The sequence below is a fragment of the Bombus flavifrons genome, chromosome 17 (genome assembly GCF_040668555.2).
Source record: "Bombus flavifrons isolate JBK064 chromosome 17, iyBomFlav1_principal, whole genome shotgun sequence".
Classification (NCBI taxonomy): Eukaryota; Metazoa; Arthropoda; class Insecta; order Hymenoptera; family Apidae; genus Bombus; species Bombus flavifrons.
Window position 1 is genome coordinate 3322287 of NC_138458.1, and position 26480 is coordinate 3348766.

Sequence of the window (26480 nt, forward strand, 5' to 3'; positions counted from 1 at the left end):
GGTGTGTTCCTATTCTTTCTTCATATTATCCTGCGAGTCTGTTAATTTCCTCTTTGACCGTTGGTATTCCCAGGTCCTTCCGTATATCCTTGTTTCTAACGTTCTATACCACTGTTCTAAGAATTTTAGCTTGTACTGACTCTATTTTGTTTATATAGCTCATTGCTGCTGTCCCCCATAGTGGTATTCCGTACGTCCAGATTGGTTTTATGATCGTTTTGTATATTTTTAATTTATTTTCTATGCTTAATTTGGATTTTCGACTTGTTAGCCAATGCATTTGTCTCCTTGTTGTCTGTATTTACGTGCCGTTAAGTATAATGTTTGATGGTATCTGTTTTCGCAGTGTGAATGTAATGTGGTTGCATTTATCGGGGTTTGCTTTAATTTGTTTATCTTGAAGCCACTTTTCTATTTTTGTGATATGTTCCTGTAGTAATTTGACTGCTGTGTCTGGGTTACTGTGCCTGACTAGTACAGCTGTGTCGTCCGCGAATGTCAATATTTTGCAATTGGTAGTTGTTGGTATGTTGGCCGTGTATAGTGTGTATAGTATTGGTCCCAGGACGCTTCCTTGCGGAACCCCTGCCTTGATGTCTTTAACTTCAGAGTATGTGTCTGATTTTTATTACGAAGGTTCTGCTGCTTAAGTAAGATTTTATTAATTGCTATATTTGCTCCGGGAATTGTTTCCTAACTGTTTGTAGTAGGCTTTCGTGGTTGATTTTGTCAAATGCTTTCTCTATGTCCATAAAGAGAGCTGTACGGTATTGTTTGCTTTCTAATGCTAGTATTATTTCGTTAATGAGCCTGTGCATTTGCTCTATAGTGGAGTGTTTGTTTCTGAATCAAAATTGGTGATCTGGTATTAATTTTTCCTTCTATATTATTGGTTTTAAGCGGGCGTAAATTATTTCCTCTAGTATTTTAGAAAATACGGGAAGTAGTGATATTGGTCTGTAAGATGCAGTTTGGTGTGGGTCTTTGCCTGGCTTAGGTAGCATTTTATCTGTGCTAGTTTCCACAGTTTAGGAAAGTATTGGATTCTTAATATTGCATTGTAAATTATTGTGATTAGTCGTACCGCTTTTGGAGGTAGGTTTTTTAGGATTTTACCATTGATTTGGTTGATTCCTGGTGCTTTGTTGTTTTTTGTTTTCTCGATTATGTTTCTAATTTCGTGTGCTGTTGTTTTAGGTATGGTGTAGTGCTTGTCAGTTGAGGTACTAGTGGTTTGCGCATCCTCGTCGGTATGACAATTGAGGTTGCTGTTATTGATATTATGTGGTGTAAATGTGTTGCTTAGGTGGTTGGAAAATTCTTCAGCTTACTCTTCGTTTCTTCTTGCCCATTTGTTGTCTGCTTTTCCGATTGCTGGAACTAGTTTTATTGGCTTCTTTATTTTTTTCGTCGCTTTCCATAGGGAGTAGTTGGAGTTCTCGTGTGCAGAGTGACTCTGTGAATTCGTTATTGTTGTGCTCTTTTATTTTGTTTTTTATTTCCTTTGCAAGTTTGTTTAGGTGTTTTTTGTTTTCTCGTGTTCTATGTTTTCAAGTATGTCTGGTGGAATTATTTTTGTTTCTCTGTTGGTTGGTTCAGGTGTACTGGTCCATGTTGCTTCTTAGATAGTTTCTGTCAATGCTGTTACTGCTTGTTCGATGTGTTCGGGTGTTTTCAATGGTATGTTGCAGTTGGTTTTGCTCTCGATTATTTCTTTAAAAGTTTGCCATTTGGTGGTTCTGTTGCATAGTGTCTCTGGATTGCTATAAAGTATTGGTTTGTTTCTGTATGCAGTTATTATAGGTGTATGGTCGGAGCTAAGCTCGAGGCTGGGTGTTACTTTTAGTTTATTTGCGTTTAGTCCCTTTGTAACTGCAAAATCGAGTAGGCCAGGTATTTCGCTCAGGTCTGTCGGCCAGTATGTCGGTCTTCCTGTGGATAATATATTGAGGTTGTTGTTAATGTATTTTTCCAGGGTTCTACCTCGAGGTGTGGTAATTCTTGATCTCCATAGCGTGTACTTTGCATTGTAGTCTCCCGCTGCGATATACTTGACACCTAAGTGTTGAAAGTACTCTTCCCACATTTGTGATGTAATTTTGTGTCGCGGTGGTACATATACTGCTGACAACTGTAAATGGTTGCTGCTAGTTTGTGCAGTAACGGTGGTTGCTTGTATATATTCCTTACTAGCTTGGCTGTGTAAGTGGTGTTTAATGTCGCTTTTTATTATTACTGCGGTCCCTCCGTGTGCTTTTCCTGAGGGATGCTTGGAATCATATATTGTGTAGTACGGTATTTTTATGTAACTTTTTATGGTGAAGTGTGTTTCCGATACGAGTAGTATGTCGATATTATTGTTATACAGAAATGTTTTAGTTTCTAGGGCCCTTTGTTGTAGTCCGTTAGAGTTCCAGGCTGCTATTTTGAGCATCTCCATTTTTATTTTTTACTTAGTTTGTGAGTAGTTGTAACATGACTGTTGTTTGTTGTACTTGTTGCCTTAGTATTGTGTTTAGCTCACTTACCATTTTTCTTAATATCTCCGTACCTTTAATGGATTGTTTGAGCATTTCTTTGATTTCTGTATCGTCTTCGGTGTTGTTGCTTTGATTCTGTTTGTTTGTGGGCGTTGCTTGTCTAATGTTTTGGGTTACTTGCGCGTAGCTTCGGTTTCCTTGGGAATCTGTGTTTCTGTTTGTAGCTTTTGGTTCATTTTGTGCTTTCAATGTTGCTTAATTATTCGTTATACTTTGTTGTGATTGGTAGTTATTGATTGATCTATTGCGAAGTGGTGGAAACAGTTTACGTTGTAATTGTTTCCTGATTTCGCATCCTTTATAGCTGGCTGGGTGGTTTCCATTACAGTTGTAACATTTTACTTCATTTATTTTCTCTACGTATGGACAGTGTGTTGTTAAATGATTTTTTGCGCATTTAACACATACCGGGCTTCTGTTACAATAATTTTTAGTGTGACCGTATTGTTGACACCGCATGCATTGTGGTATATCTTTTTTGTGGCGTGGTGGTCCCACTGTTACTATCGTGTTTAGAATTCTTTTGATTTCGTAGATTTCCTTGTTGTTGGTTCTAGGTTCCAGTTCTATTAAGAATAATGGTAATGGTTGCTTCGTATCGTATCTTGTCATATTGTTTATTACTCTTGTTTGGTGGCCAATTTTTGATAATTCGTCACTTAATTTTTTTTGTGTTAGTTTTTGGATGTAGTCCTCTTATAACTATTTCGTTGCTCCTTTTCTTTTTGAGCTGGTACGTGTGGTATATAGCGTTTTTTTCTTTTAATTCTTTTATCACTTTCCTATAATTTTCTGGGGTGTTTGTTTGAATGTTTACTTGTTCTAATTTTGTTTATTTTATTGTTTAGTTTTCCTTCCCAACTATATTGTTTAGTCGATCAATAAGCGGGTCTATTATCTGGGCCTCGACAAATATTGGTGGTGGTTTTGTAGTGTGCGTTGATTTAGTTGTGTTTTTGGTTGTTGGGTCGTCGTCTATTTCTTCCGTAAGTGAGCTGAAGGAGTTTCTGAATGGTAATTCTTGCAGCCATCGCTGCTTTTCTGTATCTGGATTTCCTGTTATTTTTCGTTTCATGTTATAACTTGCCACCTTCCAGCTTTCATCCTGTTGGGTTAATTCGTTATTGGTAATATTCTCTTCATTGTTTGGTATTGTTTCCATATCAACTTCGTTTGTAGCTGAGCATTCCTGTTCTTCGTTTATTGGTTGGCTTGGTTTTGATATGTTTGTTGTTTTATTTATGTAGTATTGTTCGTCTTTGTTAATTATTTTTATTGGCGGGATGTGCTTTTTCATTTTAGTTTTGCTTATAGTCTTCTCAGTAGAAGACACGGGTTTCCACCATTTAGCTATGGGCGTTGCCGTTCGTAACTTTCTCTTCCCCACTTGCCGCATTTTTTCTGAAGCACTGTTTTACACGCCCGTTTAGCTCGGCTGCTCGGGCAGAACTCGATTTATAACATTGAGAACATTTATATCGAAAATTCTTTCTCGCATAAAGCTTCTGTATTAATACAAAAGGCATGAATTAAGATATATGATCGTTCACAAGTATTCGAGCACTTGCTGATCTTATAGATTTTATAGAAAATGTGATACATGATTGATCAAGATTATTAAGAAAATGAAGTTTACATCCGTGTGAGATTAACGATCCGAAATACACACTTTGTGAAAATTCGTGACAGTTGGAGGAAAAGTAATGAATTAACGATTATGTGACAGCAATTAAAATCCGTCGATCTAAGATCTTTATTAAATTAAATAGTTCAAAATCGTTTACGTAATTAAATAACTATAAATATATTAAAAGATTATAATAAAAGAATGTAACAGAATACATAATGTCCGTACCTGTAAATACAACGAAAAGCGTAACGTGTAGATTGCAGATGTTTATGAATGTAAAATTTGCGAAAAGCATATGAAATTTATACACATAAAATATACAAATATTGATATATGGACGAAAAATATGCGTGTATGCACAAAAAATATGTACAATTTGTGAGTAATATGTTCAATATTGATTTATTAACATTATGTGAATTGATACAAAAGTATATTTAACAATTTCGTCTTAAATAAAAATCTATTTTTGACGACGCGCCAAAATTCGCATTACGATAAATTACGATAAATTATAAATTACTTTTCCGTATCTGCAACACTCGAATTGTACAAGTAATGTGTGCGTTTGAGGGCCCGACCTTTTGGTAGACCGTGCCATACCTGGAGTAAAAACGCATATTGGCTTCGCATTTAGATGTTCGCGTTCGACTCTCTTCTGCTTTCCAGCGCCCCTTGCCTTGAGAACGGCGCACATAGATGATCGGCGGGCGACTTGGAAAAACCCTGCCCTCTCCTTGCGGATCATTGGACAAGTTAAACCTACCCTTTCGGGCGGCAGCTCGCTTAGCCGGCGCCACGCGATACGTGCATCGCGCCGCGGGGACACGAGAAGGCGGAGCTGCCAGCATATAGCTCGGTCCTAGCAGGTTGGCTCTCCAGCCGATTATTCCTGCACCGTCTCGGCAACCGCATTTTGTATGCTTACCGCCTGCACCGACGGTCACAGGTTTCCTCTCCAGCTCGCAGGCTTCGTGTTTTTTTCTGCGCCCTGGTTCTTTGTTACTGTTGTTTTTCCGGTTCTATCTTGTTTATTGTCCTATCTTCAATCCAGTGTTCTGTTTGTTGTATCCGTTTATTTCTTCGCTGCGATTCTTTGTTTGCTTGTTGTTGTCTTTGTAAACTTGAAATATAAATGCAATTACCTTTTAAATACAGTAACGAGGTTTATTCAATTTCGATAACATTGAATTAGTAAGATATCAAAGCTAGCAACTTTTCTTTGAAGTTTATTTTATATTTCTTAAATTATTCGGGTAAAGATAACTCGTAGTAATCGTAGTAATCGGTGTCGTAGTAATCGGCACCTGTCTTTCGTGGAAAATTCGCGGAAAGCTAACACGTATCGGCGGACAATATCTGTCAGTGAAACTTAAGGCGCGTACGGGCAGACTACAGGTGTCTGTAGACATTGCCTGCCGACAACACATGCCAAAACATGTATATAAACTGTCTGCGAGTAACGTCGCTTGTCCACTAGAAGTGTGCCGGGTATCACTGCGTATCGATGAGTCGAAGATGCCTTGGAGATGCAACACACGGATCGTTTAAATTTACCTGTAATCCATTCAAGCTAGCCTAAAAAAAGCCAAATTCAACATTAAATTGTATCAGACATTTTGCTACACGTTGCGCTGAACTGATAGAAATCATGCTTAGGAACAAATATATGTCTTTGCTAACTTTCTAAGTATATGTGGACGACGTTTTAAATTTGTTGAAGTGGTCACCACTTATAAGAAAACTCTACATCTGGTCTTTTTAGTTTCTCAAGCACTGAAGCCATCGACAGCGCGTAGACAAAAGACTGCGACGAAGTCAGACCATAAACAGTAGACAAGCGACGTTGGCTTCGGGGTTTTCAGTTATTGGGTAACACAGCTAGCGTGCGGATCTGGACCAGCTCAAATTGTATTCTTACTTATAATTACACTTATTTAAATGTATTTTCTGCCTTACAATTTATCAACTAGTTTTCTCTGATTACACATCGAATAACCTCAACACACTGGTTTATGGTGTGGTCCCTATCCTCACATCATCTGCACAATTCTCTACCAGGGCTCGCTGCCGTACACCTGGCCGCAGTATGCCCCAGCATGTGACACTTATAGCATCTCACTACGTTGGGCAGAATCCTCGCTGACGCAATCGTCAATCCCGTATTAATCTTGATCGTCGGTCTGTTCCCGGGAACAGCACTCGCAGACAGCACAACCACCGCCTGCTGGGTTCCCCACGGCGTCATCCTTAGGGACGTCACCTCTATCCATCTCTCTTCCTTTATGTTCAGTTCAGTGGATATGTTCTGTGCCAATTCTTTCTTTGTGGCGATAGACTCAATGTTCCTGATTTGCAGGGTCAATTCGCCTATTCGCAAAGTAACAATTTCCTTCTCCTGACACATAGCTTTTTTCAGGTTTTCCGCAACCTGTCCAAGCGTTACCTTGTTATTTAGTTCAATAAGGATGTGCCCAGTCCTCGTCTTCCTGACGCCAGCTGTCTCCTTCAGGGCATTCTTCGCCACCAACCGCCTCTCTATAGGAATCTATCCAATTGGTATCCTACTTCACTTTAACAAGGATAATCTCGCTCCTTCTCCTTGCAGTTCTCTCTCTTTTCTCCCTGACTACGGTCCTTCCTCCCGTCGTGCTTTCAATTCGACTCCTAAGCCTCCTACGGCAATTAACCCCTTAACCTACGACTACGGGCATAGCCTGTAGTATGATGATTGGACCAAACGAAAATATTGCAGACATAGACCGAAGTACGATGATCGGGCCAAATATAATATATAATATAATATATAATAGCTTGTTTGCGTTTTTAGCCCAACATTCTCGAACGTAAATAGCAAGTTATGGGGTTAACGGGCGTCCATTCGTCCTCGCTATCCTTGCTACAGATTTCGGCGTAGGTTATCACCTCTTGCTTTCTCGGCTCTTCCATGTGGCATACCTTCCTTTCCTCCAGTGGTGATATGACCTTTCGCTTCTCTGATTGGACTGCCTCAGTCTGACTGACTACCGATACCTTGCTACGCCAGTCTTCTCATAATTCTTCTTATCGTTAACTCTATGTTGATTGTTAGAACTTCCAGACTCCTCGTGAGTCCCCTGACGTCGCGAAGACCTGATGACAGACCTCTACCTCCGTCAGCGAAAGAGCTTTCCTTCAGTTTTCTGTTTCCTCCTCTTCTGGTTCCCAACGCCCCCTTATTCACTAAAACCTTCTTATTTTTACTCCGCTTTTGATCCTTTCCTGAGGTTATTAGTACCTGGGGTTAGATAGCTACTCTGGTCGGTCAACTCCGCTTGAGATTCAATGTCCGTTTCGATGTCTTGCCCCACCTTTCCCTTTAATAACTCCTTGGCACTCTCCCTTTTGGCGGTCGGAATCAACGATGCTTCTTCGAGATTCTTCTCTGTACCGCAATCGATCGCATGATCCCCGATCTCTCTTACCGAGCAAAAGACGGCCCTGGGACCGACCGTCCTCTCCTCGTTCCTCGCCCAGTCGTGTGATGGTCGTCGGGGCGAACCTGGGGGAGGCACCACTCGCCGAACCGACGTGGCTTGGAGGCTTCAAAACTCCCGGAGCCGTAATTTTATTCTTCCGTGTCATTCTATCCATATTTTTTCCTAATTAAGGGACGTAGCCAAGTTCCTTATAATAGCCGTTATTCCTTTATCATGTTCAGTTACGTTGCCGATATTGTCATATTGTCGTTATTCCGTTTCCATTGTCCGTATAATCTTGCCAGGTTCGTATATTGCGTATCATCCAATAACTCATTCAACCACACTTTTATTGGCGTTAATGTGCTATGATATGTGTGTACTTTCCTTAATTTTACCAGCTCGCTTATCGCTTCATCATGTATATAATTGCATAAAACTAACATAATTATTTACATCTTTCCCATTTAACTGTTATCTTCATCTTGAAGTCATTTAATGTTGTTATGGTACCAGCTAACATTAACTTAACTATGTACCATTAACGGTATTCAGCAAAACTAAAACAAACAAAATAAAACAAAATAAACAGTCTTAATCTGTTGGGTCATTGTTATTAGATGCTCGTATAATCTCACGCTTTTACTAGTCATATCTAAATTCTATTTACTTTCCTTTTCGTTCATAACTTGTCTTTATATTATTCTCACTCAAATAACCTTATTTAAAGACCATTTCAAATAATACTTATCGTTATCTATACTTAACACGGTGTATATATCTTATATCCCTTATATACTTAAAAGCTATACTACTAACATTCTGGCAATTAACCATTTATTAATTATTTCATAATTAGTTAATTTCTGCTTATTGCACGATAAATGACTCCTGAAGAAAATATTGTCAATAAATCCGATCCTTCAAATGTACTTTCCAATTATTTATCATGATGCCCAATACTCATATGGTAATAAATAGCACATGTGAGTATTATTCTTTCTTAATTTATCAAATTATTCAGTATTAAAAGATAATTATCAGCTTCTATACTTCCACTATTACAGTTGCTTAATTTATTTTAGGTTTAAAGACGACGATGTGTATTACAACCACCAGTATCATCTATATTGTATTGTAACACTATGAGAGTGAGGATATGGATCAGCATAAACTTATACACTATACTTGTATAATACCTATACTTATACCTTTATTTATTTAAATTTTTTTATTACATACTCATCCACTTGTTCTTCTATCAGTCAACCTCAACACATGTTAACAATTTGTTCACAAGTTTACGCAGCGTAGGAAAATCACAAACGCACTGTGGTGGCCGAACTATTCCCAGATAAATCGTAATAAAAATAGTCCTATTCCCATGAAAACCCCGTACGCATTACGAATTTATGAGCTGTTAATAGACATGACAATTCTTGTATGAACCACATACAATTTTCGTACAAATCATTGATCACTGTACATTGCGATATTCACATACATACACATGAAATGAAAACCTATATGATTTTTATAAATTTAACTTAAATAAAAAACTACCCATTACTTATTATATGAGATAATATTTTATCCAGCATGATTGTCACATCTAGTTTCTATTTCGATGACTGTATCATATATTTTAACGCCGACTGGTCAAGCAACTGCAAGGTTCTTGAGCAAACAACTAGAGAACCTAAGTGAGCCTTTAGAGCAAATGAAGCATTCTTAAAAAAGTTTTACTTTAGAACTCTTTTTCTCATTCTAAATCTTATTTTAAAATATATTTATCTTCTATCATCATAGTTTATTTCTCAGTAGACTTTTCAATGATAAATTATTGTTGTCAACGAATAACTATCTCGTAACTTTTATTTGGTGAAGGATGATAGAAGTTTCTGTCATTATAATAATGTCATTATAATGGAAAAATGTTCATGGTCAGCGAGCAGATGAATTTCTTACAGCTCAGAAATCATGTGGGTATAAATACATGTATTCTTATTAAAATTTTATAAAAAAAAAAAAAGACGAACAATGTCATAAATGGATTTCTTTAGAAAGGAAACGAATGAAAAAACCAAATGAAAAGAATGTTGAATCCCTTCTTCATAAAATTATATTTATATTGTCTTTGGTTCAAAGATAAAAAAGTAACGTTCAAGTAGTCAGTATACAAAACATAATATTATCCATAACAAAATTATTATACCGGATATTTTGGTGATCTGATGTATCCAGTATAACCTGAAATAACCAAAAATATATATATTTATATTAATTCCTATTTTTTGTATAAGAAGATACTTTTATACGCACCTTGCTAATCGTTGTCGGGCTGTTGGCTGAAACTCTTGTTTTAGAATAAATTTCTTAATTCCCATCAGGTAAACTTCAACATACTTCTCCCAATTCATATCCCGTAAATCTAGTTTGACCATATCGCTGTCCTTCAACATTTTCACCTTCCTCGCCAAGTCGGAACAGTTATCCCTTTGGAAGGTCCATTCGTGTGTGGTGAAAAATGCAACCGATGCGACAAGCTTATTGCCAATTCTGAGAAGTTTCATCACTCTGAAATATCATTTTTAATTATTATTATAGATGAAAACAATGATTATTCCAGAAAGATCGTTCTCGTTGTTCGAGGGTCGATAGAATACTTACATTGGTTTACTACCTCGGAGTCTTGAAAAGTTATCTATGACGAACGCAGGCAAAACATGCGGAATTACACTCCGAACGTTGTAAATATGTCTATTAGCTATCATTGGACAACCCGGGTACCATAGCGTATCGTTCAGTGGCGTTTCTATGCTACATTTCACCATGGTATCTTTCATCTGACCCCATCTTGGGAATTGAAATAATTACATTTGTAGAATTAATCGAATTACGCTTAAGGTAAAGTTTATTACTATCAGAGTATCTCAGGAAATATTATGCAATTAAATAAGTATTACATTACATCACTATCTTCCTAAATTAACGTATTGAGGTCAAAATTGGACTTTCGTATTCTACGTTTGTGTGCGCTTCCATTGTCCATGTTACTTAAATAAACTGAAACTTTTGGAATACTCTAACAATCGAATTACATGAGTTGACATATATTCGTAAAAAATATTACTTAAAAGGGTATGCGTTGCTGGTGCAGTTGTAAACTTTAACTTCATGATCACGATGTAGCGTGACATGCCATGCAGTACATATTATCGTGTCGACTACGAAATCGACAGGCACTACATCCAATCTTGCATCTTTCCTACCTCGTATCGCTGTTGCACATCCTTTGCCGATTAGCAGAAAGGTACCTGGTAACATTGAATTGATTTAGAAATTATTTGTGACTTTCGATTAGCAGAAATGTAATGCTAAATAGATAGGAATGAATTCTCGTAATAGTGAGCAACAACAAATTTGAACTATAATAATGATAATCTAGTGGAGAGCCTCTCATTGATCCTCTCACAAACAAATCGAGTAACCCCACTTTTGTGAAATGTAAGGTGTGTTGACAATTGCTATTGAAGAATATCTATTAAAATACCTGTAATTCCAGAAATATTTTGTATCCAACCAGGATATGGTTCTTCCAAAGCGGCACCAATTATGCTTGGCCGCACTATCGCAACTGGCAGATCTTTGCACTTGCTTGCTACAATCTGCTCTGCTAAATTCTTACTGAATGTGTATGTGTTTGGATAAGTTTTTAAAATCTTTTTTTCTATTTCATTGATCGACGTTTTGTCGAATTTGTCACACATATCGATCACCTCGGAAGGTTTCAAACTCGTGCTGCAAAATTAATGATAAGTGAACATATTCTTCATGCTACAATTGCAATTAAAATATTCGTAAAGCATGGAACAGTGTTAGCGCGCAACTTATTCTTACGTATAAATCTTTTCCCCAATCTCAGGTAGATTCGCATTACTATAAGCTGTGCTCACGTGGACGAAGCTAATTGGATGCCTCAGTTCGTTCCAAAGTTCGATAACACGAGCAGTACCTTTCGTATTCACATTAATAGCCACGTGTAGCGGTTCGTTGAATCTCACAGTTGCCGCGACATGTAGCAATATGTTTACTTTCTCTAACAACAAAATTCTATCTTCTCGCGAAAGACCTAAGTCCGGCAGACTCGCGTCACCTTTCATGGGATAAACTCTGCTCAAAGCTGAAGGGTATTTGGCTTTGATGTCATCGTAAATCTGAAGACGAAAAATTACCAGCTCAATTCCAGAAAAGAAAGTTAATCAATTTGGCTCCTGACAGCCTTAAATATTGAAAGGAACAAGAATATATTTACGAACGGGATCATCTATGAGCTTCATAAATCGTTGTTCTATCGTTTCGTTAGTTTTTGGACGAATTAGTATAAAAATGGCAGCGATGCGTGGACATATGCGAATAAGTTTTTCCAGGAGACCTTTTCCAACGAAACCGGTTCCTCCAGTCACAAGGATCCCACTACCGGCGTAGAATTCCTCGAGAGAACTCGTCTTATTCAGTCCTTTATTGATTCCATTTTCATTTGTTTCTTTATTGATTGTGTCCATGTTTCAGGATCTTCACACTTGCAGTCCCTATATTTGCCATAGATTGACATTCCCAACAATTAGTAAGTGGAAAAATGTTTTAAATGATATAGAAAATTGGTTGATACCGTTGTATGCATTACTTTCTAAAGAAGTCTACGGATATTCTTTACACAAAGAGAAACGTAATTCAATAATTATGGTTTCGTTTTGCATGAATTAAATAATTAAATAATGATAATAATTGAATAATTTTACTATATGATAGATTTTTACCAAAAAAAGAGGTATTCAACGCAATAAATACAGCTTTTAATGTGGCTGTTAATTAATTTACATTATTATCCATTACTCCATGAAACGATACCTTTTTTAATCCTTCGAGTATTAATTTAAACAATATTTATGTAGTTTCCTTTGCTTTTTTTATTTTTTATTTTAGGTGTATGTATGTGAATATTGTAATATGCAGTGGTCAGTCATTTGTGTGGAAAATGAGTGTGGTTTATGCGAAACAGTATTCGATCATATTTAGTAGCACCTGAAGAATGCTTGTTGCGTATGTGATTTTTCTGTCCCCATCCGTGAACACGTGCGTATTCGAAATCTGTATAAACTTATTTTATATGTGCTCTGCATACATTATTTATTTATGTGCCGTTATAGATTTCTGTCAGTAAACGGGATTAATCTACAATTTATGATTTTTCTTAGAAAACGTCTCGCAGGATAGTTTGCATCTCCGAACGTCATAGTCTTCTTCTTTACGATTTTCACGAGGTAAGCTGTTGCCCATTTATCGTTCGTGTGAAAAACAAAGCGCAATTATCTGGTTCTCCATTTTTATCTTAGTTTAACCTCAAGAATGTGCTATATTTTTATATTATCATGATTGTGCATATTATATTGCATTACGTTCTATGTCTTCTAGTTTTGTAATTTGTTTTCTGCTTGATCTTTACAATAACAAGCCTTGTGTTTCAGAGAAAGTTGTTTTTTAGAAATTTGATACGTTAACTACTGTACACATATATATGTCGGAGATGAAAGGACACTGGAGCCTTCCCTTATGAACTTTGGGAAAATTCCTTAACATTATAATCTAGATTCTAATCATAGTCGTAATTAAGCAATTGTCGTCATTCGACCTGATTGTATTGTTCGAGATTTGCAATATCGAGCTTGGGCTCGAGACGACTGCCAGTCGCTGAACGCAGCCGCGGTCACGGGATAAACGCTTTGTCTAACAAAGGTATGGAGTAATTCTATAGCTCTCCTTAAAAGAAATATTTGTGGCGGCACGCGACAGTAAACATTCCAACGGTTTCTGTCCCGTGGCTCGCCACACGCAGATCCTATTCTTCGAGTAAGATGATTGCCAGATGTCGATGCGTCTCCGCAGTACACGTTCAGCTAGCCTGAGGGCCCGTTATAAATCTTAAGATTTAGTTGGCTAAAGTCCTTCAGACAGACAAACAACCTTTGTCCCAGCTACGGGAAGATAGGAAAGATCTATTTTTCAACGAAAGGCGTCTCCCACTAGCAACTTTCCCTGGAGGGCGGCTAGCATCTTTTTCTAACCACCGATATGGAGATTGACCAATTAGCAGCAACGTCAATTTCCCTTACTTTCTGAACGAAGGCTTTTCTCGACGAATCCGATGATCTCGTGTCCTTAGACACACCTCATCATACTTTTGCTCTGTGGCATCATCGGGAGGGAAATTCATTCTTTCTTGCGAAAAGGGTAACCCCTTACGATCAGTGAATATTACGCGTCCGACTTAGATTTTGTGAGCACGTTCATCTATCATCCCGTCGACCGCGGATTCGTTATTGAACCTAGAATCATTGTCATTAATTTCTCGAGTATCTAATTACCACGGTTACTTGTCCAGTTCTATGATAATCGTACTTGCACTAGTCAATGTCTTCTCTATTGCATAACGACAATGTGTAATCCAAGTGGAGATTCGTTTCACACCCCTAACCCTAATTCTAATGTGAACCCGACATATATATAGTATACAAGTGAAAAAAATTATATATTGAGTAATAACTAATAACAATATGTGAAATTTGACATTTGTAAAATTGAACATAAAGTCTTTTTAACACTTGAATGTGATGAAAGAATGTTTATGTTATAATTCGAAGAGATATTTTGTCGCATCTAAATAATTAACAAGTGGATTTTTAAAAAAGTGATAAATAAAATAAGGGAAATATATTTCATCGCAATGTAGAATATTTTACTTGAACATAATACAATTGTGCAATACATAATCTCTCCACTACCATTTCATAGTTTCTTTTATATAGTATCAATATTACATATGTATATGTCAGTTCATTTGCGTTTGCTTCAATTAATTTCACTACAAACAATGGATTCTTACTATTTAAAATACAATATGACTGAAGTATCTCGCATGTTTAATGTATTCACCGCGAAGCGTATTTTCACCTTTCATAGACACGAAAGATCGAAGACAGTCCTAACAATAATATGAAAAACCCTTCTTAAACTCAACTTTTGCCAAAAAATAGCCGGAGGTTCATGCAACTATCACACGAAGACGAATGTTTTGATCACCTCTAATGAGTGGTTGTAAATTACCGAATAACCACAATAATGAACCATTTTTACTGTGTAAAATGTAAAATGCAAAATAAATATTTAAAAATTCAAAAACTTCATTTAAGCTATTGCAGTAAGTTACCTGATAATATTTTTGATATATATGACATTGGTAATGATGAATACAATTAATAGAAGACGACACAATTGAATACAGAATAACAAGGAATCACATGTTACCTGTTGCTACTTCCAGATCCCGATAAGTCTGTCACTGTACTGTAACGATATTCGATGTGTCGCTCCTCTAGATACTCATACTTTTAATAACACCACCCTACTACTGAAACTGTATAATGTCATACATGAATGATTCGATTAACATTTCTATCTCCAGAACCAAGCAAAAAATAGATTTAAACATTTTAATTTTAATGACATTTTTATTGCATATTACATTTACAATGAATGCGAAAATATTTGAATTGTAAATTCCATTTCATATTAGGAACTACCTATTCTGCTGAGATTAAATAACACACAATCAGTGTGAAACGTATTCATGCAATGATTTAACAAAAATTAAAATTATGGTACAACATCGTTTAGTAAGAAATTCTTAGGAAATGGAAAATGTATACATATTCTTACAAGTCTCCAAAATAATTTTCAGAAAAAAATTCGATACATTTTCTTGTTGTGAAAATATTAATAAGTATCTAGCTTATGATAAAAATCTATATTCTTGGAGTTAGCACTTCCTAGGTTAAAACGTGTATGAAGACTTGACCGAGCAGGCGGCCCCAAACGACCTAGAAACCGACGAGAAGGACGCGTGGGACCAGTGGCGATCCCAACTGATCAACGAGGGAGGCAAACATCGAGGCGCGGAGGCGGTCCTACCAACCTGGGAGACATGGAGAAGCAGCCGCGGTTTCCCGCTCACCAACAGGATGACGCAGGTGCTCACTGGACACGGCGTGTTCGGCGACTATCTGAGAGAAAAATCAGACGGGAGACGACGGACATTTGTCACCACTGCAGAAAGGGCAGGGACACAGCGCAGCACACGCTGGAGTTTTGTCCGGCGTGGGAACTGCCCCGCTACACTCTGCGGTACGCCATAGGAGAAAGATTGACCCCCTCAGCGATTGTAGAAGCGATGTTGAGAGGGTCACTGGAATACGAGGCCGTCCGCCTCTTCTGCGAGCGAGTTATGCTCGCGAAGGAGCGAGCAGAAAGGGAGAGAAAGAAAGGAGAGAGAGAAGGAGGATCGCAGTCAGGCGACCTAGAGCCGCTCCATCGCAGTCCCAACGGACCACGACTAGAAGAAGCGATAGCCCTAGGGACAATGCCCCCCCTAACGCCAAATTCAATAGTCAGGAATTATTAGGACTGGTTCGAACAAGAAGACGCGGGAAGGTTCCTGGGACACTCCTGTCATACGCGTAGGATAGTCATCGTGGAGTTTTAGTCGGTAGGAGTCCGACACTACTCTGCTGTTACGCGATTATTAGAACAGCGGATGTCCATGAGGATTTCCCCACGTACAAAAAAAAAAAAGGTTAAAACGTGTATAAATATTTTTAAAAATTATCTGCATCAATGAGTAAAAATATGGATTTGAAAGACAATTTCATCCTGATACAAGATAACTATCCAAAACACAGTAATACACGATACACAATGCTATAAAATACAATGCTAATATATGAGCCTTAATTCTGTAGCATGTTTAGAAACACCTGAAAACAGTTCCGCAATGTGCTTTATTGAAATCATATGACTATCTGAAACGAAAAATATTGATTCACCATATATCATCATATAATCATTTAAAGAATATATCCTTAAAAAAATGGAAAAATATTTTACGTAAAGTACTTATCAATTTGATAATTCAATGCCACGATAATTGCAAAACATAATGGTATCAAAACGAAGCTTCACTAACAAGAAAAGGTTCCGAATAGGCAGACTCTGATTTTAATAAATCTTGAGACTTGAAGAACAGCGCGAAATATAAAAACTCGTATTCTTTTTTAGTTGCGGTAAATTAAATTTATGAGCTGTAACCATCCTCCAAAGTTCAACCCTTAAAGGACTATCTCGGATACAGTTAAAAACAGAGAAATATTTGTGAGTAAGAATTTCAACGTATTGAACGAAAATGCGACAGTTAATAAGAAATTTTCAAAATTGTTTAAAGAAATCACTGAGCAATGTCTATTTGAAAAATTACGGCATCAATGCATATGACAAAAAAAAGTTGCATTTTTTGTCACGTATGCTACTATGTATTATGCATATATATGGTTTCCTCATTACTTAATGTAAATATCCTATTTATATTCTGCAATTTTATTTTCTTTTATTACGACGCCCGACATTAACGTATCTTAACACATAAATCTACGATTGTAGTAACCATTACGTAGTAATTACATGCAGTTTTTATTTTATTCTGAGCAAAGTCCAGTGGTGTCGAATATGGAGAACGAGATGCTCCATGAGGAGCGGGTCTGCATTCTGTTCGCAATAATACAAACGTTTCATTCAAAACTTGTCGAACTGTTTGACTATTACATGAATCGTGAACAATCGTGTATGAAATAGATAGAGTTTGCTTTAACTTTGTACTGCTTTAAATTTTCTACGAAGTCGTAAACATAAAAATCGCAAATATAATGCACATGCCATCGTTGCTGGCACATAATTCCATTCTTGAGTAAAGGATATAATTAATCTGTTCTTCTTTAGGAATGCTCAGCCGATTTGACCTTTGATGCGGATTTAAACGTCCCAATATTAAGTTCTTGCTCACCAAGTTCACATAGTCACTGTAAATCGTATCGTTGGTTAACCTTTTCTCTACATGTAAAAGTCTTCCGCTATCCCTGTATTCTGATATACATACAATTTTCTGCTGCTTCATCGATAGTAGGATATTTCTCTTAGTAAAAGTAAATGTCAATATGAACTTTAACATTTTTCCCTCAGAGAAGGGGTCATTTGCGACGCATGATTCTTTTGAGACCCTTGTTCCTCGTAATGAGTAGAGTACATAGCAATAAAAAAGTGAGACACCGAATTTGATGGTCTGTATCGTTCTTTAACAAATTATTTTTTACAAATCTTCACCGATCCGAAAGAGTAAAATTACGATACGACAGATTCTTTTTACACTTACTCTGCACACCCTGTACAATATACATATGTATTGAATATTACGAGATGTGTTGCACAGTTTCGTAATTTATTAATAAATTTTAAGAATGACAAACCTGAGCGAGCGCAGCATTGAATGCGCTAGTAGAGCGTGGAAAATGGAAAGCTGACGGAAAGCGAGCAGCAAGAGGGCGAAAGGCGGGCAGAAGCGGAATTTTATTTAATCACTCTGTTATATCGTAGGACTAACGGAAAATAATAACAGGAAAAAGCGTCAACATACTCACGAATCATATTAATATGCGAATGCATTCGCTGAACGTTAGCTTGCACATGGTCGGCCACCTTACGGCGCGGTGGTCAGAAAATGAAGCATAGTCTCATTCCTATTTAACAATCACAAACCTAATTACAGATACACGCTCGCTCTAACATCAACAATATGTTATTTTATTCAAGATCACAGTCATTGCACCGTCCTCTTAAATTATTTTTCTTGTCATACATACGTCGTGACAAAATGATTACAAAAATCATTTTCAAATCCGTGAAATAGCATTTCGAGAAATTCGTCCACCTTTTCCTGAAACGAATAACATGGAACTGTAGAACAGCTACATCCTCTCTGATATCGATGACTTTTGAACACATTGTCGGGAATATGACTCTAAACAACCATTTCCTATACATGTAACTGTTGGACGGCTATAGTTTCTGAGATAATCGGAAGAAATTATCGATGCCAGTTCAATGAATTCTACCAATGTACAATGTATATAATTATACACAACTGTGCATCCGCGACAGCGTACGCGCTATTATTTGTTGCCCGTCCATCTTTTGTTTATAGTATATACCGGGTGTTCAATGTAAAACAACTTAAGGGCAGATTCTTGAAGCTAGAATAAGATGAAAATCAAGGAGAAAAAAATTGCGCTTTCGGTTTTATTTTTGAATTATTGACAATTAAAAATCGGCCGAAATATCACTGTGCGCGAGTAAATCCTTACACGAACGAAAGTAGGTCAGCTCAAGTGGGGTACACGGTGATCATCAAATCAAACGATAGATGGGCAGCAGCTTATTTTGTACTACAAACTATGACATTCGTAAAGTTTTTTAAGAAAAATCATCGATTATGCTTACTCATTGAAATCCATAACAGCATATCGTAAACCGCTTTATGATATTTTCGAATAGAGAGGATTAGTGTCTCCTCTAATCCTTTGTCTCGATAAATAATTAATAAACAAAAGCACATATAGACAATGCTTGTACAAAGTTCCATTGGTTGGAAAATCGCACACGTACCGCGAGTGTGCAGACTATTTACAAAAAAGTCGTATTGAAAATAGCAATGTCCAGAGAAAAACGACACGTGCATTAAGTATACTTGAGCTGCTACTGAATATAACTGTGCGTTGTTTTACATAAACAACAAATGACTCCCATACAAATTACTGTTCATTCTACATTATAATATTCAAATACATATACATGAAATAATAAAGGAAAAAACACGAGAAAAACAACAAAAAAGTTATTTAAACTTATACTCGAAGGATTAGTTAAGGTATCGTTTTATGCTCTAATGTGTAACATATGCCGAATGAAAAATAATATGTACCCCATTGAATAGCTCTTTTAAGTTTTTGATTTTGTTGACGAAATGACACTATCCTTGCAAGGAAGTTCTGAGCAATTTTAAACACATCTGGTGAATTCTGGCCCATTCTTTTTCTCTATACACGTACCCAACCGTGCTTTTAGAAAGAACACCTCAAATATCACATATCAATTTTCTGTGAGCAGTCTGTGTTCGGGATTTTGGGTGACCCTCAGTTTGCGATACAGACACCACAATTGCTTTTTTTGGGAAAGTCCGAAGTTCCCACCTCCCAAATTGTAAACACGGAGATGCGCACCTCATTAAGAAGCTAATTAACACCCTAAGTGTTCGATGGGATGCTCTAAACTAACCGCTGGTATCATTCAGCAACACCAGAGAAGATTGGAAGGAATAATTTCCCACCTCACAAAAACCATGGTGAGTAGGAAAACCCTAAAACAGAGAGCTAGTATATGAGGAACAGGCGAGGTTTCTTCAGGGAATCTTAAACAAGTCTTCGAACAGTCTCCAGCATACAGTCATACTCTGTAACATTACTCTGCATCTTTAATCTATCTCCACCTTGAGCATTAAGAGCGTTCAAGGTTCGCGAAATGAACCGATCAATTGCAACCTGACTGATCGCCACCCAGTTGATAACGCGCATCAGTCTGCAAACTCGAGGAACGTGTGCGATTTTTCTACGGTGTGCGAACTTTGTACAGGCATTTCTTATATGTGTTTTTGTTTACTAATTACTTATCGAGGTAAAGGATTAGAAGAAACATTAATCGACTCTACTCGGAAATTCCATAGAGCGGTTTCCGACATGCCGTTACAAATTTCAATGAGTAAATGGGTTTAATCTATAATCGATGATTTTTCTTAGAAATAGAATACTGCTGATCGTTTTTTATTAATATCCCGAGAACTAATAAACACCCGAAGCTGAAATTTTCCATTTGCTCGCCGCCTTCCCGCAAGTTTCATGTTAATCGGCCACTTTTGCTTTTCGAAACAATATCCATTACGATTAATAATTCTTTATGAAATATAAAGTTTCAAATTCTTCCAATTGAAACGTTTAAGGTTGATTGTGTTGTTGAAAACATTAGAATACGGAAATTATTCCAAATAGTTTACATATTAATTTACTCGTTTCGAAATAATCGATAGGAAGTCAAACGCGAAACTTGACGAGGTTCCGGTGAAGATATGCCATGAATTAGGCTGGTTATTTTTACGCAGGAAACGACGTTTGAGTTTAATCAGTTGCTTGTCAATATTTCTCATTTGACAAACTGTGGTATTTATTACTCTGTGTGTGTTATTTTCCAATATTGTATGTATCAGTGTCTGCGCAGTACAATGATAATAAGTTCAATTTGCCATGATGGAAGAATCGATTCTAATGTCTACATTCATATGGGAAATTCTAGTAACATCTTAATAACATTTTATTCGGAAAGTTATACAAAATTTATCATGTAAGATATTGGTAGCGCTGATTGGTATCCTTACAATTTCTTTCAAATTTTGACAATATGTTATTTAATATATTATCTATACATTTTTTAATTTTCGTAAAGACTACCATTACCGAAAAGAAGATATTCGTCTTCAAAGTTGGAAGTTTTAAAATGTAATCAATGTTAATAAAAAGTGACTTTTTGATTAATTACGCTACAATCTTTCTTGTTAAAAGACTGACATATTTAAAGAAATTTCAGCTGCGACCTCGCCGTTTTCGAACAATAGTGTGGCGGCACTCGACAACAAATACCGTCACTCGACACTAACTACAATCGGACAATGGAAGCGCAGTGGTTAGCGCCTTAGGTTACGAACGTTCGGGACCCGGGTTCGAATCCTGGCTCCCGTAGTCCGATTTTTCCTCCACGCATCTAAATTAGAAGAAAAATAGCAGTACCCCAGCAGCGACATCTACGGCCAGCAGCTACAAGTATCACGAACAACACTTATACCACCTCAATAGTAGCGAAAAATATGTAATGTGGCCAACTTCAGCGTTTAAAATGCCGTGTATATTATAATGCGATGTCGTTACTCTGTCCATTTCGGAATTGTTTGTTGACATGCGCGTATAAAATGTGCTGAAAGATAAGACATTTTATGGCTTCTTCAAGTCCTAGCCCGTTTTATTTTTGACCGTTGTGCTATAAATGCCGTAATTAATAATCAAGCTTGTTAGTTAGATACATTATACATAATTCTATTTCTTTTCTAATATGTGATTATTTATTAAAAGTGAAAAAATCATAAATAAAAAATGCGCTGAACAATGCTGCAATGCACGTATAATGTTGCGAACTACTTGTAATAATTAGGAAATAATACTCGCATTGAAAATCTATGCTCGTCTGTACAAGCTCATTTTCTTGGAATCTTCAGTAAAGGAATGAACTATTTAAAATATATAAGTAGACACTTGTCATGAATGTATTTTCGCTTCTTGTGTATTGAAAAGTTAAACCATCTTAGTGTCTTGATTTATCATTTTGATGACAAATAAAAAGTTCTTGCCTATAGCCTTATCTAATCTAAAAGGTTTACAAGTGGATGCTAAGATGTACAGGATAAAGAAAAGTTAAGTGCTGGGACCACCATAGTGTTATTAGTGTTAGTATAGCCTCTGTGTGGTGGAGATTAATATAAAAATGTTGTCGAAAATTTAACCTTGACCTTGAAATTCCAGATCAAAAGGTCATATTTTTCTGCTTACATCATATTCTACTTATCGCAGGGATCAATTTTATTAATCACAACTCAACCATTCTCCTGCAAAATGATGTTGAAGTTTCCTGTACAGGTCAACACAAGGTGAGAGTGATTTTTTGATTGTGAATCTAAAGAAGAAATTGTAAATGGTGTTTTGTTTTATAATGGGAGAAAAATTGAACCAACATACCAGAAAAAAACTGTATCCACTGCCGATGATTACAAATGATGGAAAACATGGTTCCACGCCACTAGAGAAGATATTTCTTTCTCTATGAAGATACAGTGGTCCCTTAATCTACGGGGCACTTCTTTTACGCGAGTCCCTGTTTTACGCGGTAAATTATAACAAAATTTTAGCGGAAGTTTTTTAGCGCGATCTTTTCTTACGCGACCAGTAGCGTCAATGCTGTATGAGATGAAGATGAAAGTGCATTACGTTGTGCTAGTCATCATATGCGTACATATTTTTTCTTTTATGCTGACAGATTTTATTTACGTGATGTTCATTCGTGTAAAACGAATTCACGTGGAACGAATACTCCGCGTAAATTGAGGAACAGATGTAATTATATTGTAAGCGTTTTGCAAGTTTATAAATCATTCATGTATAATACATGATATAAATCATATCATAAGTGGAAATAGATCAACTACTGAGCTGTAATATAAGCATAATCTATTAAATAATTACAACTTGCCTAGTTAATGTTATACGTCAATAATAAAACTAAAATATGGCATAATACATTAAGTTCAATGTTAATATTTCAAGGAAACAAATAATGTGAACATCTTCTCATATAGCTGCTTTTAAACTTCGGGCGCAATGACATGACAACAGATCTGGAAAAAAATCAATATACAGTGCAAGGAAAGATCTCGTTCTGATGTAACGCAGATATGAAGTTCTCTAAGGCAAAACTACGAGCGTGCCCAAAATTATTTCTGAACCGTATGAACTTGTGCAATTCCGCTAAAACGTAGGTCCGATTATTTACACAAGTATGGTATGTATTTCATTCATACCGATGAATTCTAATACTATGAGAATATAATATATTTATTTATGTAATATATATGTCGGAGAAGGTTGGAATTTAGAGTTAGGGGCGTGAAACGAATCTTCGTTTGGATTACACAGTGTCGTTATGCAATAGAGAAGACATTGACTAGTGCAGATACGATTATTATAGGATTGGACAAGTAACCGTGGTAATTAGATACTCGCGAAACTAATGACAATGATCCTAGGTTCAAAAACGAATCCGCGGTCAACGGGATGATGGATGAACGTGCTCACAAAATCTAAGTCGGACTCTTTGTTAAAACGTGGAATATCCGAGCGTACAGACGCTAAGTAACTCGCTAATACGACCTCACGAGAGAATGACTTTCCGTCGCGATGATGCTGCAGAGGAAAACTATGATGGGGTGTGTCTAAGGACACGAGATCCTTGGATTCGTCGAAGATAGCCTTCGTTTAGAAGGCGAGGGGAATTGGCGTTGCTGCTAATTGGTCAATCTCCATATCGGTGGTTAGAAAAAGATGCTAGCCACCCTCGAGGAAAAGTTGCTGGTGGGAGACGTTGTTCGTTGAAAAATAGGTCTCCTCTATTTTCTCGTAGTTGGGACAAAGACTGTTTGTCTGTTTGAAGGACTTTAGTTAGCTAAATCTTAAAATTTATAACGGGCCCTCAGGCTAACTGAACATATACTGCAGAGAAGCATCGACATCTGGCAATCATCTTACTCGAAAAATAGGGTCTGCGTGTGGCGAGCCACGGGACAGAAACCGTTGCAATGTTTACTGTCGCGTGCCGTCACAAATATTTCTATTAAGGAGAGCTATAGAATTACTCCATACCTTTGTTAGACAAAGCGTCCATCCCGTGACCGTGGCTACGTTCGGCGACTGGCTGTCGCCTCGAGCCCAAGCTCATTATCACAAATCTCGAACAAATACAATCGGATCGAATGACGACAATTGTTTAATTACGCCTATAATAGAATCTAGATTACGGTGTTAAAGATTTTCCCGAAGTTCCAAAGGGATGGATCCGATGTCCTTTCATCTCCGACACATATATCATGTAGATGACGTTAGACGTAATATAACATTTATAATTTAGAAGTTTAGTAGTATTTCTTCAAGAAATCTATACAAAATCAACTATTTTCTTGCAATGGGATTAAATTCTGATTTTGTTACATAAAACATACATCAAAGGTAGTTATGCGCAAACGAGGCTAAGCGTTCCATTTCGATAAATTTTAAATATGTTGTATAACTTATCATGAAAAACATATTCTTGTAAATACATCGCTCGACTTTAGTTTCCGAAATATAAGAAACACAGAGAAACAAGGACTGAGAGTCGTAACGTTAGGCAAGTATTAATCAAAAACCCGCGATAAGCTGAGATCTTTAACACAAAAATCAAACTTTCTTATCTTTGATGTATGATCGATGAAACCTTTACCAATATGCCGCTTACATTTTTGCCATTAAAACAACACCAAACATATATATTTTTGAAGCATATTAGCTTACTTAATAAATGATAATTAACTACATATCAATAAGTAACTATAATTCAAATTACATCATGTTCAGTCTCGTATTAATCAGAAACGTCACACAAATACTTTAGTAAAAGTCGCATTTTTAAAAAGTCAACAATTAAATGTTTTGATTTTGAATTAGTACTTAGGTACATTGTGACAATCAGTGTCTAACATTGGAATGTGTTACACTACTCGATCGCGTTGGGATGTCGAGTTTCCCGTGCTTCATAGAGCTAGACCCCTCCTTCGGAATGCAGTTAATGACACTGCAATTATCAAATGTTTCCTGCATTTACAATAAATTACTGCTACTAATGCTATATTGAATCCTGCCTATACTTGCAAGTTCATGGCATCGTTTGCGTCGGCATAGTGCAACCGCTTATCTGCTGTTTCTATAAACACATCGCGACCGCCGGAAAACTATCTGTATAACAAGTTAATTCGTCGATAAGCTACTTCAAAAAAATAGACTAGAAATACGTTTTAAAGGGCAATGATTGCAGTTAGGAATAAGAGGCTATCAAATGTGGATTGAATCAAAATTCGTGGAGAAATATTTCGTTTGAATACGCAAAGCTCATGTCACGTAGGGGACACAAGAAATCACCGGTGATCTGCTCTCGTCTTAGTTCGAACGTTTCACAAGTAAGATAGAAAATTTGAACTTCAGATATGGTAGTAAAATTTACTGTACGAATCCAACAGAGCGATGGTTCAGAGTCTTATAACAAAAAAAGTGCTGAATGCTGATTTGGGGGGAGGGGAGGGAGGTCTTATACTAAGGTTTGGTTCCTCTGGAGGCGTTATCGTTAGGTGTATATCAGACCCGACTATTCTGTTACTATCTGGTTACTGTTTCAATGACTGTGGCATGCAGGATGGTCTGTCTACGCTGTTACTGTTTCTGAGCGTGAGACACTCACAGGGGTTGACGTCCGCTATTTCAATCTACATAAGCCCGAACCTTGTTACAGGAAAATGAAAATATTTATTATCTGTATTGGATATGGATTACTTTTTTTCAATTCGACTGTCTTAGTGAACAAAATGATATTAATGTCAAGTGATAGCCAACTTCCTCACGACAGGCGGATTGATCAGTATTTTTTATTTTACTTTTGAGTACCATTTAATAGCGGCTGTCGACACATGTCAGATCTATGCGTCTAAAAGATCCCTTTTTCATTTTCAAAGTAGTTTCAGGTTAGTAAAAAAAAGAAATAAATATTGAAATGTTTGTGCGCTATAGGGGTTGTTTGCAGGCTGCCGCGATGTGTTTTTAGAAGCAATAGTTAAGTGGACGTACCATGCAAACACGTGCGTCGCCATGGCATGCATATATGGGCAAGATTAAATGTGGTAGTACCAACAATCTTTTGCAAATATCTCGGAATCTAAGGCCGAACGACGGTTATGTGTATAGGAACAAGTTCAAAATGTTGAATTTTACAATAAATTTAGATTTCACCAAAATCAGGGGTACAGCCTCGTTTATGAATAATTACAGAATATCGTTATATCCAGACAATTTTTCTAATTAATTTGTGTAAGCAATACCATACGACGTTCTTCAGCATCAGAAATATATTCACAACCAGGGAACGATTTCCATACATTGCTTTACTACATTACAAGGGACT

General features: G+C 36.8%; 2 protein-coding genes across 3 annotated transcripts in view; one reads left to right on the forward strand and one right to left on the reverse strand.

Annotated features, from left to right (window-relative positions):
* LOC138188694 (phospholipase B1, membrane-associated-like) overlaps positions 1-26480 on the forward strand; it is a 289810-nt gene that overhangs the window by 95252 nt on the left and 168078 nt on the right. The gene's annotated exons all lie outside the window — the stretch shown is intronic.
* On the reverse strand, positions 9748-13316 carry LOC138188688 (putative fatty acyl-CoA reductase CG5065). Its single transcript, XM_069130685.1, has 8 exons — positions 12540-13316; positions 11948-12220; positions 11529-11845; positions 11182-11429; positions 10762-10945; positions 10299-10484; positions 9951-10205; positions 9748-9878 (listed from the first exon to the last, which is right to left on the reverse strand). Exons 2-8 carry the CDS (start codon positions 12191-12193, stop codon positions 9800-9802), a joined length of 1515 nt encoding a protein of 504 aa, XP_068986786.1. The 5' UTR covers positions 12194-12220; positions 12540-13316; the 3' UTR covers positions 9748-9799.